Genomic DNA, 20,718 nt, shown 5'->3' on the forward strand with positions numbered 1-20,718 from the left:
TACTGTTAGTTTCTCTAAAGTAGGGAATAACCCATAACTGTTTCTAATTTCTAGAGGATAACACACAATTCTTCCCTGATGTACAGGGGATAAACCAAAACTCTTCCCCGATCAACAGAGGGTGACTCAAATTTCTTCCCTGATAAACAGAGGATACACCAAAATTCTTCCCTGATCAACAGAGGATAACTCAAATTTCTTCCCTGATCAACAGAGGATAAACCAAAATTCTTCCCTGATCAACAGAGGATAAATCAAAATTCTTCCCTGATCAACAGAGGATAAACCAAAATTCTTCCCTGATCAACAGAGGATAAATCAAAATTCTTCCCTGATCAACAGAGGATATTCATCCCTGCCTAAACAGAGGATAGCATAAAATTCGTCCCTGCCTAAACAGAGGATAAACCAAACTTGTAGTTAACCAAACCCTGCAGCTGTTTGTTAACTCTTCCCTGACAAAGCAGAGGATAACCACATGTATACTGGTCTGTAGGTTCTTTGGATAGAGTGACACTCACCAAATCAAAGTTGAGCTGGAAAAAATCTGAAGATTCTGGAGTTTTGAAGAGGTTTAGTGAGATGAGAAGCTCTATCCGGGTCACGGCACCATCTGTTGTAAACTTTTTCCAGAGAAGACCAGGAGACTTGGATATCCTTGTGCAGTAGTCTTTATTGTAGATACACGATGAAACGAGTCTGCAAGTCAGAGCGTACTGGCACGGGTGCTGCAGTCATCAAGTCTGACTTAAAGTTGTAATACATTGTAAATATACACATTTTAGGCTGCAGTCCCATCAGATAGAGACAAATCACTCAGGTGACAATCAAAGCATGAAAGGATATAACAGCCCCCACACCAGATCCTGGAATTTCACCCTTAATCCCATTAACATAACAGTCTTTCTCAGACCTTGAATCAAATGGCCACCTTAAACAATGGGACAAATGGCACAAAGAGACAGATGATATCCTGAGTTACCTTGCTCCTTTCCTTTCATATTAATGAGATACAGGAACCACAAGTCTAATGTAAAGTTTGAATTTAACTAGCATTGTAACTTGATTTGGCTTCTACATGATCCACAAAATATGCTAGAACTAAAAGGAAATAAAACAATGACTTAAAATTATTTTCCCACAGGTTGTTCTTCGGAAGGTTGGGATTCAGGACCCATCACTGCCAAGCTGTCAATGTATAGACCTCTGAGCAAGGCCCTTAAGCCTCTTTATTTGAGCGGTGCTGTGTCATAACTGCCTCTGCACTCTGACTCCAAATTCAAAGCTGGGATATGTGAAGAAATTAAATGCACTTTCTTGTGTTATAATGTGTGCCAATGATAAAGGATTCTTCTTTTGAGTTTTCTCCATCAAAGGTAGTGATGAACAAATCAGTGCTTCAAATGGTCCTGTAAAGCACGTCCATGATCATTTAGAATTATATTTAGAGAAATTAGCAGTTTCCACTGTCTTGATTTTGTGTTTTGGACACATTCCTAATCAATGGGAATGGTGACAACCTTTTTTGTGGTTGAAATGTGCATATAAAATTCTCTTTAGCTTTTCATGTACAGGTTTCAATTTTGTTTTAAGGTGATCAATTTTCATCAAACTTGAACATGAGCTTACAGAAGCTGCTGACAGATTCGTTCATTTCATTTTTGTTACACGTCAAGTCGAGAAGTGTTTATTGTCATTTCAACCATATATACAACCATGGCCACTTTTTTTTCTCACAGAAAAGTATTGCAATTACACGTTTTGCTATACACATGTTTATTTCCTTTGTGTGTATTGAAACAACAACAACAAAAAAAAAACAAAAAACAGGAAAAAGCTAATTTGACATAATTTCACACAAAACTCCAAAAATGGTCCGGACAAAATTATTGGCACCCTTAACTTAATATTTGGTTGCACACCCTTTGAAAAGAATAACTGAAATCAATTGCTACCTATAACCATCAATAAGATTCTTACACCTGTCACCCGGAATTTTGGACCACTCTTCCTTTGCAAACTGCTCCAGATCTCTCATATTGGAAGGGCGCCTTTTCCCAAAAGCAATTTTAAGGTCTCTCCACAGGTGTTCAATGGAATTTAGATCTGAACTCATTGCTGGCCAATTCAGATCACTCCAGTGGTTTGTTGCCATCCATTTCTGGGTGCTTTCTGAAGAATGTTTGGGGTCATTGTCCTGCTGGAAGACCCAAAGTCCTCAGATTTTATGATGCCTTGCACTCAGTCAAGGCACCCAGTTCCAGAGACACCAAAACAACCCCAAAACATATTTGAACCTCCACCATATTTGACTGTAGAAACTGTGTTCTTTTCATTCCTGTTCCTAAGCTGTTCTGTTGGATAATGGACATAATCATCAGACACTATGTTGCTTTTTTCTTATATGTGTATGGGAATTAACACACAATAAAACAGCAAGTTCTCAAAACTTATCACAATTTTTATAGCTTTTGGAGTTTCTTCCTCAATCTAACCACATAAAAATGTCTCATATGTCAAGATGTACCCTGAGGAGTTATTATTTTTTTTTATAATTATGTTTGCTATATTCTGGGTATATCCTTATGCAAACACATTTCTCATGCTGTCAGGAAATGATCCCCATTGCCTTTGGTGGATACATTAAAAAGGAGGAGTTACTGATATGTGTTGTAAGATACCACAGTGCAATAAAGTATAAAATCCTCCTTCATTATGCATCATTGTAAAAGTAGTGACAACTTTAGTTGAGTTCTGTGGTCACAGTGAGCAAACAAAGCAAAATGGAAATGGTAAAGTTACTGGTTCTTTTAGTTTCTGTGTTGGGGATGACTGGAGGTGTAGGTATGTCATCGAATTTCAATTCTATATTTATTTTTCTTAAACAATTTTATTTAGATGTTTGAATAACACATTTGGTCTGAAATGAATACGTGTACAGTATTAATAAGGACAAAATTTTGGAAAACTTATTTCAGGCTAATAAAGCAGAGTGAAGGTGTTGACTGTACATTACTATACAGCATACAGTTATTAGTTGGATCTTCCATATTCTAAGTATATTTAGATCAAATTTCTTTCATGTTCTCACCCAGTAATATCATGTCCCTAAAATGGTGGTTTCAAGCCACCTTGTCACTTCTAGCCACTGGACTAACATTCTTCTTAAACAACAATAAATGAACCTATCGGATGTCTGATTTTAAAGCCTTATTCAATGTGAGGTGTGCACTTTGAAGTATGCCAGGAACTTTAAAAGAGAATATATTATAAAATTGTTTCATATGATTCCATCTCAGTTGTCAGCTGAATTCAGATCTATTATTGTGAGACGTACAATGTTGAACCTGCTTTATATAAATGATGTACAGTGTTAAACCTGCTTAAGATAAATGATGTACAGTGTTGAACCTGCTTAAGATAAATGATGTACAGTGTTGAACCTGCTTTATATAAATGATGTACAATGTTGAACCTGCTTTATACAAATGATGTACAATGTTGAACCTGCTTAAGATAAATGATGTACAGTGTTGAAACTGTACCTTAAGGAACACAGCTTAGTGAGTTACTTTGTCTCTTACACAATATGTCAAATTGCCTGGTTTTGAGGGAACTCTCAACAGGTCTATTACCATTGGACCACAAAAGTAAAGTAGATTAAGAAAGGTATTTGCACCATGAAATACAGGAGTGTTTTATTTCAAAGAGCTATATATATATATTCAAAAGGCCCAAAAGGAGTATTTCAATAGTAAGATTTATCAATTCTTCTCTCTATTCTTACTTAGCCCTGTCTTTTTCATTTACTAAATTTCCTTCCTCTTCTTCCTCTTCTTCTTCTTCTTCTTCTTTTTCTTCTTCTTCTTTTAATTAGTAATTTCCTACTCAATATGTGAAGTGTGTTTTTTGGTATGAACTTATCATTCTTGAGGTTCATTTTCTGAGAACTGAAGCATTCACTTAAACATAATTTCAGTGTTAGTCTATTGTGTAAATATTGCTGCAATAGTAAAACGTCACTCTTTCAGAATGGTGCTATGAATCCCAGGTTTCTTGTGACAACAATTGCAAAGGTGAGTTTTCTATTTAAAATTTGGGACAAATACTTACGTGGACGTTGTAATTAACACAACCTGTTTTTACTCTGTAGGACCAGATGAATGGAAGGACATAGCATCAGCCTGTGGTGGCCAAAACCAGTCACCTATTAACATTGTCACAAAAAGGGTGATTAATCACACACTGAAACCCCTCATAATGCATGGTTACCAAGAATTCTTCCAAAGCATTATCACAAATAATGGTCACACAGGTGAGACATTAATCTGAATAAATCCAAATGAGCTGAGATTATACTCATTATATAACTGATTGCACTGAGGAGGACTTGTACAGTATAGCATCCTATGATTAATTAATATTTACATTCAAATATATATGTTTATATGTATGAATTTATACACATGGATTCCAAAACACTTTATTGTATATTTTATGATATTATACTTAAATATTTGACTCTTAATATGTCCATGACAAATCCATGCTTTGATTTTCCCATCACAGAAAACTATGTAGTCACTATGCTAATCACTATTTCTCTATCCACAGTCAAAGTTAACTTGTCAGGTGATGCTGTTATTGAAGGTGCAGGGCTCAGTGAAAAATACAAAGCAGTGGAAGTCCATTTTCACTGGGGCAAGAATGGTGGGCCAGGATCAGAGCACACTATTGATGGAGAGCGGTATCCTATGGAGGTCTCTCTCTCTCTCTCTCTCTCTCTCTCTCTCTCTCTCTCTCTCTCTCTCTCTCTCTCTCTCTATCTCTTTCTATGTACATTTACCATGGTGAGCTAGTTTTAATATATTTGAATATATTTACAGAATGTCTTTGCCTCCACAGATGCATATTGTCCACATAAAGGAAACTTACAGTACTGTTCAAGAGGCTGTTAAAGACCGAACCGGAATAGCAGTTCTTGGATTTTTGTACCAGGTCTATTTTTTGTTTTAAATAACAACTATACATATATATGTATATACAATTTACAAATTTAGGAATTTGTACATTTCAAACCCTTACTGTAAAGCCCACAAAACATAGAATTACTTTTACAAATGTTTTCAGTATGATGAATCACATCATGGCAAATCTTTATATCAAGAGACATAATAATGATTACTACAGTTAAGAATGAACATCTTGTTAGCTCATTCTCTAAATCTTTGTTACATCAGGAAATTATAAAACCTCTAGACATAAATCAAAAACCATCATAATAACTTATTACAATTTAAAGCTAACATCATATTAATGCATTCTTTAATAAATACCATGACTGGAGGGATACAAATATTAATTTTATTTTTTACATTGACAACAAATTCAAAATCAAATCTATTTAAAGACATGATAAGAATTGTGTCGTATGATGATGAGAGTATTTATTAAGGCCTAACATGTAGTCATTATGCTTCTTTATTTCCTAGGAAGTGCAAGTAATTCATTACTAAGTCAGTAAACAAAAATATACGATTACTTGTGGACTATACATTAAATGTTTAAAAGTTCTTATGAGTTACTTGCATCAGTTTGTGATGGAATTTAATATTTGTTAAAGAAGTTGTTGCCCTTATCCCTTCCTTATCTCACAGGAATCAGATAGTGCAAACAAGAAATATGACTCCATCATAAATGCCCTGCCTCAGATCAGCCTCCCTGGTACAGCTCACATATTTATATGGCTTGATCCAACTCTTTTTTCCTGTTTTCTGGATAGCATATCTCTTTATAATGATTTATTGCATACCATAGAGAACAAAGTTAAAGTTCAAAGGTGTGTCTTTAGTAGCAAAGCTGTTTCTGTCGTGTCCTGAGTTTGACTGAATATATTTATTGATGGAATTCATTTGCAGGCAATAAAACCACACTAGGATCTGTGAATTTGGAAATGCTTCTACCTGATGATCCACTAGCACGCTACTTCCGCTATAGTGGCTCTCTGACCACACCTGACTGTGCAGAGTCAGTCATCTGGACTTTATTTGAAAGCACCATTCCACTTAGCCACCAGCAAGTAAGTTATTGTCAACATTTACATAAAAACTGCCTCTCACATCATCCACAGCTTATAGATGTTATTCCACCTACGCTTAGCCAGTCTTGGCTCATGCAAAACCTTCTGAAGTTGTATTCGTAATATCTTATTGCCCAACCTGCTGGAAATAAACAAAAACAAACAGACTAATAAGGAAACATGCTTGGAATTAGAGCCTCGGCTAGTGGGTTTTTATATGCTGATGATGCTATTCCTTTCATTTTTACACATTATCTGAGAAACAAAAATAATGAGAAATCAGGACTGTAACTAATCAAGTATCACTAAACTGTGCTCAGTGTGAGAGGCTCATGTTTCAAGCCAGATGATTTTGGTGTGTTTTATTCCACAGCTTTCTGCATTCTCTGATCTCTGGTTTGTAAATGGGACGGCTATGATTGATAATTTTCGCCCTGTGCAGCCACTCAATGGTCGAGACGTCTTTTATTCTGGAAGCAACACTGCTTCTGTCAGCACATTACTGGCTGTTAGTACTTTAATCGTTACCATTATGACTCTTTAGGGGAAAAAAGGATGTGAAGTCTTTAAGTGATCAGTGCCATTTAGTGGAGAATTTGTATGTTCAAAGCATTTTATTTGAACACCGTTTGTCTTTGTTACAGTAAACAATATTCAGATAGCATTGTTTTTCGCATGTGTTTATGATAATGTTGCAGTGATTTACATGAACATATCTATATAGAGAGAGAAGGACTATATATAAAGACTAGTAAGCATGTTTATCGCTCTGTAACTCTGTTCTACAGAAAAAATGCTTTACAAAAAGTATGACCCGCAATCTTGTATGTCTTAGAACTGGAATATTCTGAAATAAAATATATAGAAGATTATTATAAAAATGTACTATGACTCTAAGTCTCTTTCTGTCTTAAACACAGCAAGTTTATGCACAATACATATAGACCTGAGTGTAAAACCTCACTTACATTATTATAAATATTAAGCTGTATTTTAGGAAAATATCTTTCTTTTATGGGGGCACGGTGGCTTAGTGGTTAGCACGTTCACCTCACACCTCCAGGATTTGGGGTTCGATTCCTGCCTCCGCCTTGTGTGTGTGGAGTTTGCATGTTCTCCCCGTGCCTCGGGGGTTTCCTCCGGGTACTCCGGTTTCCTCCCCCGGTCCAAAGACATGCATGGTAGGTTGATTGGCATCTCTGGAAAATTGTCCGTAGTGTGTGAGTGTGTGAGTGAATGAGAGTGTGTGTGTGCCCTGCGATGGGTTGGCACTCCGTCCAGGGTGTATCCTGCCTTGATGCCCGATGACGCCTGAGATAGGCACAGGCTGCCCGTGTCCCGGGGTAGTTCGGATAAGCGGTAGAAGATGAGTGAATGAATGAAAACAAACATAACTCTGGAGGTCTCTGGAACTGCAAAAGATATTCCCTCAGTTGATATATATTTTATTGATAGTGGTACAGTAGATAACTCTTTCTGCTCTGTTGTAAGACCGTGGCAGGTACAGGATGGAGTTGCAGGAATCTTCCTAGGCTCCAATACTGGTTCTTAGCCAATAAACCTAAATAAATACAAAGATACACCTCAACCAATTGTTAGCTTATCCGTCAGAAGACAGACAGAAATGGATAGTACAAAGAGAAGGAAAAATAGGAAAAGAAAGGAGAGATTTAAGGCAAATAGAAAAAGGAAAATCGATGTAAAAATACAAAAGGTTGAATAGTTGGTTAAAGAGTTGAAAGACTTACCGTAAATATGAGTGATTGAAAGACTTAAATATGAGTGACTAAAAGAAGACAACGAGGGATCAGATGCTGTACCTAGACAGCTGGAAGAAGATTCCAAAAGAAAGAAAGATTATAATGTGTTAAGTTTTATTTCATTTTAAGTTCAGGAGAACTCTGAATCGCTTTCCTTTTTCTTATATTCATGTATTCTCCTATAATAGAAGTGATAAGATTAATATTGTTTATTTTGATTGTAAACTTAGATGATTATGTTTCTCACAATGAAATCTTAAAAGTCCCACTCTGACATTTACTCACATCAAAATTTGCTTATGCCGAATAGCATTCGCGGGTGAAATCTGCAAATGAAGTGTTTCAACACTCAGAGAAAATTTGAGAGAAGGTTTCAGTCATACTGTATGTAACCACAGCTTTGCAGCTTCAGGAAGTTAACCGCAACCATATAACCATATATAGAATTGTTAACCTTTAATGACGAGGAACAAACATTAATAGCACACCGAGTGGGACTAGTGGAAGGGTCACCGTGGAAGATACCATTGCCATCAGAAAAGAAATATTTCATCATAGAAGAAAAGTGATCAGTCACAATGACCTTGTATTAATTTGCCATGATGCTTCTCTCAAAATATAACATATCAAGATAGATAATATATCAAGATATGCATCTAGATATCTAGGTTAGAGTCATGTTCCTAAAATACAACACTGTATTAAAGCACACTATGTCATCCAGACTGCGGAAATGTCTTTCTTCAGATCAGAGGGAATAGAACAATAAAAGGGAATTTTCATTCTTCCTTAAACTTATTTCCAAATTTCATCAAAACGCCCAAAAAAATGGTTCCAAAGGCTTAGGCGCCATCTGGTGGACACTTACAGAATTGTATACTTTTTTCTTTCTTTTTTCAAAATGTTCTTTACGTTCTCAGTTTGCTTTATTATTCTTTCACCACACTCATCCTTATCTTTGCTACCTGGTAATGGCAGGGCTGTCAAGTGTCACGCATTGAGAGTGACAGTCACGCATTTCGGTCTTTTGTCACGCTTTCCCGCCACACATCGTATTTCTCACGCAGAAAAACGGACTATTTTTCATATTTAATATGCCGCAGCGCCCTAAAAGTATCAGTCCGCACCGCTGTCTCTATGGAACCGGGCAGGAATCAAGCGCGGTTCAAGTTCTTAGTCGAGCCTGACACTTATCAGCCAATCAAAAAAAAAAAAAAAACAGGCTACACAATAGCCAATCAGTAAATAGCACTATCGGGGTAAGATTTAACGCAACAACCAATGAAAAAAAAGCATTCATTAGAGACTGTATTTTCGATGGTCGGTTTGAACAAAACCTCAACACGAAACAGCTTGTCTCTGGACGGGACATTGTCCTCAGCCTCACTCACTAACTCACTCTCTACCGCTTATCCGAACTACCTCGGGGGAACGGGGAGCCTGTGCCTATCTCAGGCGTCATTGGGCATCAAGGCAAGATACACCCTGGACGGAGTGCCAACCCATCACAGGGCACACACACACACACACACACTCATTCACTCACGCAATCACACACTACGGGCAATTTTCCAGAGATGCCAATCAACCTACCATGCATGTTTTTGGACCAGGGGAGGAAACCGGAGTACCCGGAGGAAACCCCCGAGGCACGGGGAGAACATGCAAACTCCACACACACAAGGTGGAGGCGGGAATCGAACCCCCAACCCTGGAGGTGTGAGGCGAACGTGCTAACCACTAAGCCACCGTGCCCCCCTGTCCGCAGTCATGACACACACACACACAAACATACACACAAATTAATAAATGGAAATTGAACAAATACTTTGTATTTGGTTAAATTGCGGTTAGTGATCCTTACCAAAAAAAAATGGGGGGGGATCAGATGCCTGTCTTCAAAACTTGAGAGTCCTGTAATGGTGATGACGTCACAATCTCAAAACCAGTATTTCAACATGCTGCTTAAATCTATTCACATTGTCTCATTCATTTTTTCTGGAGCAGACATGCTGAAAACTGTGACATCTCTCCCAGCTGTTCCACACATGCCGTATTATGCGAGCACTACACTACACAGTTAATAGTGAGTATATAATTCAGATTATGATTAGACAATTTTATCATTTCTGAAAATTTTTGGTACTAAGGACTAAGGATGATTGATCCAACCTGACACTCTATAAGACATTTTCTGTTGTAACTATAATAGAGGTTGGCTGTAGATTAGTACATACAAATGCTTAGAAACAGCCCTAGAAGTAAGGGAAAAATAAGTATTAAAAATATTGTGATGATATCACATGGACTGTATTCCTTAAATAAAAGTAGCATAAGTGTGATTAGTGCAAATATAAGTGCACTACATTCTCAAAATACAATGCTCCTGTGTGCCTTAAGCTGAAATTCTGTTAATGAAAAGCTTGCAGTCATTGCAACATACCAATAAAAAAAATAAATAAATAAATAAAAAAAAAACACTCTCAGTGGACAAAGAAATAATATAAGCAGCATTTTCTCCAAGTCCTGACATGTATATGATTGTGGAAAGTTGGCTGACTGTAAGGGATAAGGTAGCATCCTGTGAAGGATTTTACATTCAGTGTCTTCGCTGCATGAATCGCTTTGCAAAGCATTTGAATCTTCTTCAGGATATACCAAGAACATAACAACCATATACACAACAGGAGAGAAGAACCCTTGAATAACACCAGAGTGTAATCACCTTCATCCGTATCTAATGGATCTAACTATAATAAAATGTCTCCTACATTTCCTTCCAAGTATGAATCATGAATCACTTCTTATTAGATACCAGTATTATGGGTTTTTGTTTAATTTATATCTAAATGTGTGAAACAATATGGACTGTTAATGCATCAGGACATAGAGAGAGAAAAAAACAAAGTGCTCATAGTTTCAAACTAACTGTGTCCTAGGCAGAAGCATGAGAGTCACAAAAGGCCACAAAACCACAAAAGATCTCGCTTTGTATGTCCCAAATTTACTGGCATGTGAAACATTTCATGTTTTTATTTTTTTATTTTATTTCACTAATTTTATAAAAGGCTGTGCTTCTATTCATCTCTACAGAACATATTTATTCTGTGGCTTTGTGTTTCTGTCTTTGAAGCAACTTACTATTAGAATCTGTAAAAGAACGAGGTCAAGATCAGGTTAATGTACAAATGCACATTCAGGGTCTGTTGTTTTATAACAAGTCCCACCTGTTTTCAACCAGTTCAATTTAATTCTAAAGAATAGAATGTAGGTTTCTCGTATAAACCCCCACAATATGTAATTATGCTTTTTTTCTTAGGACTGCCTGAATAAAGGTGCACATTGTTTCATAGCTCCAACTCTAAAAGTGAAAAGTACCAAAGGGCTTTGAGGGAGGAGTCTGGAGTGTGAATGGGTGTAGTTTTCACATCACACCATAATTTGAATAATCGTACGACTGGTATTCCCTACTTCTTACATGTCTGCCTGTGCAAAGAAACGTGTATTTATATGGATTGAAGAAGATGCATAGCATTCTTTTGTTCTTTAGTTATATTTTGCTCAATCTTTGGATCAGTTACAAATACAAAATCTCTACATATCTACAGCCAGTGTATGACATATGTCTGATCTTTTTTGTTGAACATGTGAGGGTCAGCTGACAGAAGATTGGATTTGCTGTGCTGGTGCTGGCTATTCATATAGTCATGGAGTTGTAGAGCTGGTAGAAGGGACCATTATTTTGTAAAGAATGTAACCTTTCCCCACTTAATCCTTTTGCTCTCCAGGCTGAGAAGACCAAAGCTTAAACTCAGTAGATATTGTAACTCCACTACATAGGCAACAAATAATCTGACAGTGTTTTTTCAGCTTTCTTTATTTAATGACAGTGTTAAATAAAGGCAAATCTGAGCCATCTATCATCACTGAGTAGTAAAAAACAGTATACTTAAAATCATGTCTTTCTTATTGTACTAACAGCTCTGGACATCATGACACAGGCTAACTACTAAGACACATTCCACTGACTTTGTTTCAGGTACCAACTCTGGTTAAACCAGAGTATTTCCTCCTTTGTTTTTTCGTCTGCTCTTCGCATCCCTCTCCTTTGATCTTCTTCTCTTGGATGTTCTGGTTTTGAGAAGTGGCATGGATGGAGTGATAGTCTGTAGTCTAGAAAAGAAAAGCTGCCCAGTGCTTGCCTCAGCATCCTTTGCCTGAGAAGCAAGATCAGTTACAACTGATCCCGTTGAGGTACTGATAACCATGATCGCTAGGCCCTCGTCCCTTTCCTTGGTAACACCCTCTGTTAACGATGAATTGTACTTGGGTAGTTGAGGACTTTTTCTGACCCCAGTGCCCTTTAATGTTTTAAGTCGAATTCTACCAGACACACTTCTTGTAGGTTTTTCTGAAAAGTTGTTTGGTCCATTAGGCTGCAGCTTCTGTGATCCATTCTGTGATTCAGGAAATGGGCTAACAGTCAGTTCTTGAATTGTGTCAGTAGGGAGAACATTTGGTTCTTCTGTTGTTAAGGCGTCTGTGGGGGAGGAAGAGCTATGTGACTTCCGACTTTTCCTCCTCCCCCCTTTCTGCCTCGACCTCAGTCTTTTGGCTCCAACAATGGGTGTATTCTGTGCGGTGACATTAAACGCAGATCCCTTTTCACGCTGGGACTCGACGTTGTGCGGTGCCTTTTCCCCTGGTAGACTGATGGGAGTATGTGCTGTCAGACCTGCTAAGCTGGTGCTTTTATTTGTACTCACTGCTGTGTTATCTGTCATCATATTATGTAGGGTGTCTTTTACAGGAAGGAATTTTGGAGTTGGATGTCTCTGCCTCCTTTTTGCCGCTCTTTCTTTCGGTATAGCGGGAGTAGATTTTCTGGTGACAGTCACTGTGGGGAAGAGTTGCAGAAATTCCATATCCTTGATTTGCTTTTGTGGTTTTAACATTTTAGCCTCTTGCTTTGCATCTGGTGCAGTGGTCATGGCAACTTGACTCTCGTCAGGTGTCTTCTGATACTCATCCCTCATCATCTTATTGCCGTGCTCAGCGTCTCCCACAGGACTGAATTGGCTGTTCATGAAGTTGTCGTTCTTGCTGACCCAGTCAAAATTCCCAGAGTCTCCCACATAAGTTTTCTTGTTGATGACATCTTCTGCTCTATTGGCAGATGGAGATACAGTGACATTGACTTTTGGAACCCTGCCTGCGTTCTGCTTTCTCTTTTTCCCTTTCCCCTTTCCTCTTCTCTTCTTCTGATCTTTCTTCTTTTTCCCTGCATTCTTCTTCCTCTTCTTGTCTGAGGCCTGTGCTTCACCTGTGTTACCACCATCAGTAGACGAGCTTTGTGAAGTGGAAACTGTAGCAAGTACTTTGATGAAGTCCTCAGCTGCTGTGACAACATTTGTAAGTGAAGGCTCTTCTAGTGGAGGATTTTTAGATCCTGAGGTGCTTGACTGTGTTGTGCTTTCTGACCTCTGAGATTCTTCTTGCTTGCCTTCATCTATCTCAGATAATTTTATCTTAGGAGGTGCTACAGTCAACACATCAATAACTTCAATGCCTCCAAAATCATATGGCATTGACTCTCTAATCACAGCAACAGGCATTTTGTCATATCTCTTACACCTTTATAATAAAAGAAAGCAATAATTACGTCATGCAGAATTTGTGGAAAAAATTATGTTTGCAGTGAAACCTATAGCAGGTTTTACTTACACTCCATACCAGTGCCTCTCAACGCATTGCTCCTCAAGAGAGAATTCAAAACAGGGAACTTCAATCACATTAAAGAAAGCCTGGCCGACCACCCGTGATGACGTATCATTAACCGCCCGCAGACACTGCTTCATTCTGCAGAAAGACAAGATTTTCTTGATTTGTTATGATTTTATAAGTACTAAATCATATGACTTAACTTGGTTGTAGCATCAAATAAGGAAAAATGTATGAGTATGGAATAAGCAGAGGATGGCAAACTCTTGGATGTGAGCATTATATCAATTTCATACATTAGATCTAATGCAGCATATATACGTCTAATTAGCCTGATGTTTCCCCTACACTTAAAAAATCTCTGATAATAATAATCATCATCTAATTCTACCACTGATCTTTGTTCAAACATGCAATGCATGACACATTGTGAGCACTGTGATACTCACGCATTGTCACAGTCACAGTGTGAAATGGAATGCCACTTAAAGTTGGTGAAGCCATATTTAGAAGAAAATGCATGAATGACATGAGGACAATAGTCATGTGTACGGCAGCATCTGTCCGTCTCAGCAAACTCTCCTGGAGACGAGACATGAACAAGCCAAATAAGGTATAAAAAAATATGTTTTTAAATCTGGGTGTTTTATTAAATAATAAACAAAACATGATGAAGATACAGAGATAAATGTAGGTTTCAAATAAAAGATTTATTTATTTATAATATTTTAATAGATAGACAGGTTTAAGAGCTTTAAATAATCAGTGGTTGTTTGTATACAAATTGTAGGATTCTTAAAGAGTATCTGTATGAAATTGCCTATAAGATGAATAGTTCAGAATATAATATAATAGTAATAGATATAGAATATAAACTATTCATAATAGTATAGAATATAAACTCACCTAGTTGATCGTAGTTATCGGCGATGTTTCCTGCGCCGCACCACAGAGTCCCTGGATAAGTGAAGCCCCGTTTGGATCTCCTCAGTGTCTGTATGTCGCCGGACGCGTCTTGAGCCTCTTGTCTTTCACCGTCGGCTTTCCGATGACTCAAATGCACACGGCACGCCGACGTGTTAGCACATGTAGTCGTATTGAGCAGAAAATATGAATCTTTTTCCGCGTCTAAAGCGGAAGGTTCGCCTTTAACAAAGTCTCCGTCTAAGTAAGACAGAAACAGGAAAAGAAGTGACCACATGGCAGCTGTGCGCTTTCAGCACCACGGATCCTGAGACAGCACCAGACCGGCCGGTCCTCAGATGCCCGTGTGCGCGTGTTTTAATAGACTCCTGATTATGGGAGGGGTCTCACACTTAATTAACATCTTCACATCATGAGAACACATTATCCTGTGCAAATCTGAGACACTGTGCAAATCTAAAATACTGTGCAAATCTGTGCAAAAAAAAAAAAAAACAAACAAACAATATTACTCTTATTCTGCTTGCATTCCAAGGAAAAGACGCCTAATATAAAATAATTAACTACAGTATCTTATGTCTACTTTTAGACATATCATTAAATAAAAATCATATAATGTCACTTAATTTTAAGAGTTTAATTATATAGATGCAGGAGAAGCCTATTGGTGAAAAAGGAGAAGGCTGGCATGATTTAATTGAGTATTTTGTCATATTTAAGTTGAGTTATTTACGAATGAATTCATTTTCTATGGCTTTGGGAAGTTCACACTAGGAGAATGAACTGAGAAATAGTGCTTTGACCGAAAGTTACCCCTCATTCTCCACAAGCTCGAGATTTACTCCGATGACGCAGCAAGGGGCGGAGCCTGTCATCGTCTCCACAGCAACAAGAGATGGGGTGATTCCTAGGACCCAACGAGATTGAGCTTCACACTCCACAAAGAAACAGTGACCTGATTTGGATTGGAGCCACACTGCTTTTTTTTTTTTACTCTGGGACTAAACATGGTCACAGATTAGCCACCAAAGTAAACCAGTAGTTTTACTTACATCACAAAGTTCTACTTCTATCAGTAACTACTGACAATGATCAAAACCAGTGTTGAGCCATTCAGTAAAACATATATACAACCTACATGCTATTTTTTTAGCCCATCAAATACTGCTGCAAAATCAAAGTTCATGCAATTTGTTGTGTGGAACATATTTAATCTGGTTTGCTTTGATTTGAGTAAATTTTACTTTTAATTTCCTCCATGGCATTCAAGCATCGAGAAACATAATTTGATTCCTTTTTGTTAAGCAGTGATACACACTGCCACACCCTCTTTCAACTGTACTTGTGACACATAATAGGCCTATTTTGGTCAGCGCTTTTTAACTTTGAACAATGGTTCAAAAAGAAAACCCATCAAACATATCTAGCAACTTGTCTTTCTATCCCTCGAACCATCTTTTTAAAATTAAGAAAGTTGATGCAGTGAAAAAGGTAATTACATCACAGAAAGGTCACCTGAGAGAAAAAAGGTGCGTTTGTTCACATGCAAATAGTATGTGCACTACATTCAAATTGTTTTTATGTCTAGGATGTAGCAAGCACCTGAACTGTAGAAGTTGTTTTCATGACCCCGAAGTCTATATTCTGATCTACCGACATATAATTTGATCTGGACAAATATAAGCAGGTATAACAGAAATACCATGTATGTGATTAAAAGAAGCAGTCTATATTTATTTGCCACATATATTTTACAGCACAGTGAAATTATTTTCTTCACACATTTCAGTTTTTTAGGAATTTGGGGTCAGACCTAATATATGGTCCAAGGATCAGAGAGTGCCACTAAGGCCAAACAGTGGCAACTTGGTGGTGCGGGAGCTTGAACCCCTGAACTTTCAATCAACAACACAGAGCCTTAATCAGTGATGGTCTTGAGAAACATTTAGTAGGCTATAACATTAATGAGTATACTAATCATTGTAGCTTTGCAATACAAGAATTCACTCATCCCCCAACTAACCACTTTATAAGGAACATATGTGTCTATGCTTATTCATTCAGTTATCCAATCAGCCAATTCAATGGCAGCAGTACAATGCATAAAATCATAATAATGTGTACATACGTATGATGTTGTGGTCAAAAGTCTTTCTTTAAGTCACAAACAAGCCTTAAATGTCATTGATCAATATTCTCTGGACTGATGTGACAAAAGTGGAGACATGTGCTCATCATGCACTGCCAGATTTGGCTAAAAGCAAACGGTGTATCACCACACCCAATACCAAGCATGATGTGCAGGGTGATTTGGGTTTGTTTTGCTGTCACAGGACCTGGAAAACTGGCAGACATCAAGGCAACAATAAAGACCAGAATATTTTTAAGACAACTGTAAAGCCACTTGTCCAGCAGCTAAAGATGGGCTCATGCAACAGGACAATGACCCCACAACACCATCAAATCCGAATGGCTAAAAAAGAAATTAATGAATTTCTTCTTGAGGTGCTAACTGCATGTTGCAGGACATATGTTTATTAAACCAACTACCTTTTCAACGATTTTGAATGATCACAAGAGCATCATCAATCTGAAATGTAGGAAATTTAGAACTTCCAGTCGCTTGACTGCTTCCATGGAGAACCTTCTGGAAAGAAAATCATGTCAGAAATATTAATTCAATCAGGCATTCATGGTAGGTTATCTAGCAGACATACAATAGGCTTCTGGTCTGATGAGACAGAAATGTAACTCTTAATGTACTGTAGATGTTCTACATCTAAAAGGAAAATACAGACACTCATTACACCATCCCTGCATTAAAGTACAGTGGCATCATGTTATGTTATTTAGCATCATGTTATGGGACTCTTCTCAGTGGTCAAATGCAGCCAAATACAGATATGTCCTGAAGAAAGCCTGCTCCAGAGAACACCCAACCTCAGACTGGGGCAAATATTCACACTTCAACACAACAATGACTCAAACACTGGAGTGGTTTTGGGACAGGTTTCTGAATTTTCTTGGATGACCTAGTCTGTAAATGTTAAACTTTTAAAAAGGATCTTCCAGGAAAAGTGGGAAAACTGCCCATATCCAGGGTTGCAACTCTTGCAGAGACGTAGTTCTGAAGAATCAAAGCTGCATTTGTTGCTAATTGTGTTGAGTGCTTATCTAGTTTTATATGTATTTGCTTCCTAAATACATTTTCATAAGATTTCTAAAAACTTTGACATTAAGGGTTATTGTGCCTGGATGAATGGAAAATGATTATTTTAATCCATTTAAAACTAAATCTATAAATAAAGTGAGCAAAAAATGCTTACTGAATGTGACTGAATCTAAGCAAATGACTGAATCTAAGCAGAAATGACTGTTATTGTCCGACGCGTTTGCATTTTTTATCTGTAAATCATTTTGCAAATTATGTTGATTCAGCCCACCACTTCACCGTATGGGATTTCTTTTTAGATTCATGACTTACACACCCTAGTCCATTCCATTTAAAAGTTGTAGCACTACATAATGTGGAAAGGTTCAGGGGTGAACATTTATTCAACGCACTGTATGTTTCTATGACTACAAGAATGCCAGGCAAGTCAAGCAGGAATGAGACTGAATGGCCATGGCCTTACTCTTAATATATACCCATACATATTTTTTTTACATTGAACATAATGGAAATGTGCAATGATTTACATATATACATATATATAAAAAAAAATAATTATTATAAAAATGAGGACAGTAGAAGCTTAAGGTTTAGTATAATGCTCTCAAGCCCTCTTAACCCCCAGCTGCTCAGCCATGCTTGAACTGAATTATGCCTCACTTGGAATTTGATTTGGAAAAATTAAGAAAGAAATAATGCAATTGTTATATTACACAGCATCAATAGTTTAAATGTGAATTCTGGAAATGGATAGAATACATATTATGCTTTGCTAAGTTTGCTAAGTATTTAAGAGTAATGCCGACTCTAGCTGTTCACAAAAGACCATTTTGCAGTGTAAGCAGAAGCTATCATCAGATTATATGGTCTAGAATATCTGAGTATCTTGTGACATATAAGATGAAATGCATGTTCAATTTTGCAGAATACTGTAAAATATTGCAGAATACTGTCCAAGTAGATCCATATAAAAGTGGAAAAGAAGCGTCTCTGACATATTCTGTGTTTTGCTCTGCTCTATAAGAACTTGTGCAATGCACACTGTGGGCAATAGGCTTGTGCAGAATGGAATTTGAGAGGCAGAAACAAATGATGAAAAATCAGCCGAGGCAAACAGGCCACTCTCTCGGCAAACCTCCTAAATTAACACAGGCTTATTTAAAATTTGCTCAGTTATGAATCTGCTGAACTTACTACCCAAGTGATTCCAGTTGTACGCCTATATTAAAACTTGTAGATTCATTAAATGCATGCTGTGAAGCTTTCATTTTCAGAACATATAAAAGTGCATGCTTTATTCTGCAGGTGTACACAGAAAACATTTGTAACGCATGTAACTTTTTTACTTATCAATATTTCTTCCAAGAAGTAAAGCTTGTAATTTAACTTTATTTAGTTCCAGCTGTGGAAATCATGACATTTACATTTAAAATGATGGCGTTTGGAAGACGCCCTTATCCAGAGTAACTTACAGAAGAGTTTTGAAGTTTCTACTGATGAATACATCGATACTGGTTCACTAGGTCACAGACTACGAATACCATCAGGCTAAAAACTCTTTTGAGAGGAAACAAAAACAAATGCATAGAAATTTTTGTTGAAGTTTTAGTTTAAGTACTTCAGGAAGATGTTAATCTTTAGAAGTCAGTTGAAAACCAGTAACTCAGCAGTTTGGACATTTAGTGGTCAACTCATTACTATCAAAATTTTTATTTCATAGTTATTATTTTATTAACCGGTCACTTTAAGTTATTTAATGGTTAATGCTAAAATTCAGATCTTGGACCTTGAACTGAAAACTTCAGGAATAAAAAGCTTGATGGCTTAAAATACAAAATATTAATATTAATATTTATAAAAGTAAATAGGGGGCACGGTGGCTTAGTGGTTAGCACGTTGGCCTCATACCTCCAGGGTCGGGGTTCGATTCCCGCCTCCACCTTGTGTGTGTGGAGTTTGCATGTTCTCCCAGTGACTCGGGGGTTTCCTCCGGGTACTCCGGTTTCCTCCCCCGGTCCAAAGACATGCATGGTAGGTTGATTGGCATCTCTGGAAAATTGTCCATAGTGTGTGATTGTGTGAGTGAATGAGAGTGTGTGTGTGTGCCCTGTGATGGGTTGGCACTCTGTCCAGGGTGTATCCTGCCTTGATGCCCGATGACGCCTGAGATAGGCACAGTCTCCCCGTGACCCGAGGTAGTTCGGATAAGCGGTAGAAAATGAGTGAGAGTGAGTGAGTGAGATAAAAGTAAATATGTGCTGAGTGGGTCCAGGGCTACACATATTTTTATTTGTTATTTGTTTAAATTCTCTGGAAAGAAAAGCCCAAGACATCAGCAGTTACAGAAAAATTCACCAGCAGTCCTTCTGGCACCAACAATCATGTGATGCTCAGAATCACATTTTCTCCATTCTGATGGTTGATGTGAGCACTAACCCAAACTGCTGGCCTATAGCTCTATTATATTATACTTTAAGCTGTTGTTACATGATTGGCTGATTAGATAATTAAATGAATGTGTAGGTGTGTGCAGGGGCTTCTAATAAAGTGCTCATTGAGTCTATGCATGTGTCTGAATGCACAGTTTAGCAGTGATTATATTTAGGGTTTAATTAAAAATATAGTACAAAAGTGTAAATGTTTCGCTTGTTTCTTTGTCATAGTGATATGTAGATTAGACATGTGATGAAGGTCCACATGTTAAACCGAGATTAATATTCAGCATCATTAACTACAATCTCTAAACATATAAACAGCCCAAATGCTGTTGTTGTTGTTGTTGTTGTTGTTGTTGTTGTTTTCCTGTGTGTTGCCAGATTGTGATTTTTAACGCGTTATTTGTTATTCCAGACTGTACGGGTAAATTCATAAATGATTAATTACACTGTAATGTAATGATTAAACCTCGACTGTGTTGCTGTATGTAGAATGTACAAAATGTACAAAAGCGACTTTTACACTCGTTGGAATTTAAAGTAGTAGAGCGACCTGGCAACCCTGTAGTCTTACATCGCCCTCTAGTGTCAGTATTACCGTATTGCTCCTCCACTCAGCCCACTAGT

The 20,718-nt window shown here is 37.5% G+C and overlaps 2 protein-coding genes across 2 annotated transcripts; one reads left to right on the forward strand and one right to left on the reverse strand.

Annotated features, from left to right (window-relative positions):
- Positions 1-2,702: 2,702 nt before the first annotated feature.
- Positions 2,703-6,964, forward strand: ca4b (carbonic anhydrase IV b). The gene is made up of 8 exons (XM_060888638.1): positions 2,703-2,844; positions 4,032-4,076; positions 4,154-4,315; positions 4,615-4,760; positions 4,906-4,998; positions 5,658-5,724; positions 5,919-6,079; positions 6,453-6,964. The coding sequence occupies exons 1-8, from the start codon at positions 2,784-2,786 to the stop codon at positions 6,621-6,623; spliced, it is 906 nt and encodes a 301-aa protein (XP_060744621.1). The 5' UTR covers positions 2,703-2,783; the 3' UTR covers positions 6,624-6,964.
- Positions 6,965-11,757: 4,793 nt separating this feature from the next.
- On the reverse strand, positions 11,758-14,797 carry proca1 (protein interacting with cyclin A1). Its single transcript, XM_060888379.1, has 4 exons — positions 14,467-14,797; positions 14,010-14,142; positions 13,564-13,698; positions 11,758-13,473 (listed from the first exon to the last, which is right to left on the reverse strand). Exons 1-4 carry the CDS (start codon positions 14,759-14,761, stop codon positions 11,892-11,894), a joined length of 2,145 nt encoding a protein of 714 aa, XP_060744362.1. The 5' UTR covers positions 14,762-14,797; the 3' UTR covers positions 11,758-11,891.
- Positions 14,798-20,718: the final 5,921 nt, after the last annotated feature.

The sequence above is a fragment of the Tachysurus vachellii genome, chromosome 15, assembly GCF_030014155.1.
Source record: "Tachysurus vachellii isolate PV-2020 chromosome 15, HZAU_Pvac_v1, whole genome shotgun sequence".
Classification (NCBI taxonomy): domain Eukaryota; kingdom Metazoa; phylum Chordata; class Actinopteri; order Siluriformes; family Bagridae; genus Tachysurus; species Tachysurus vachellii.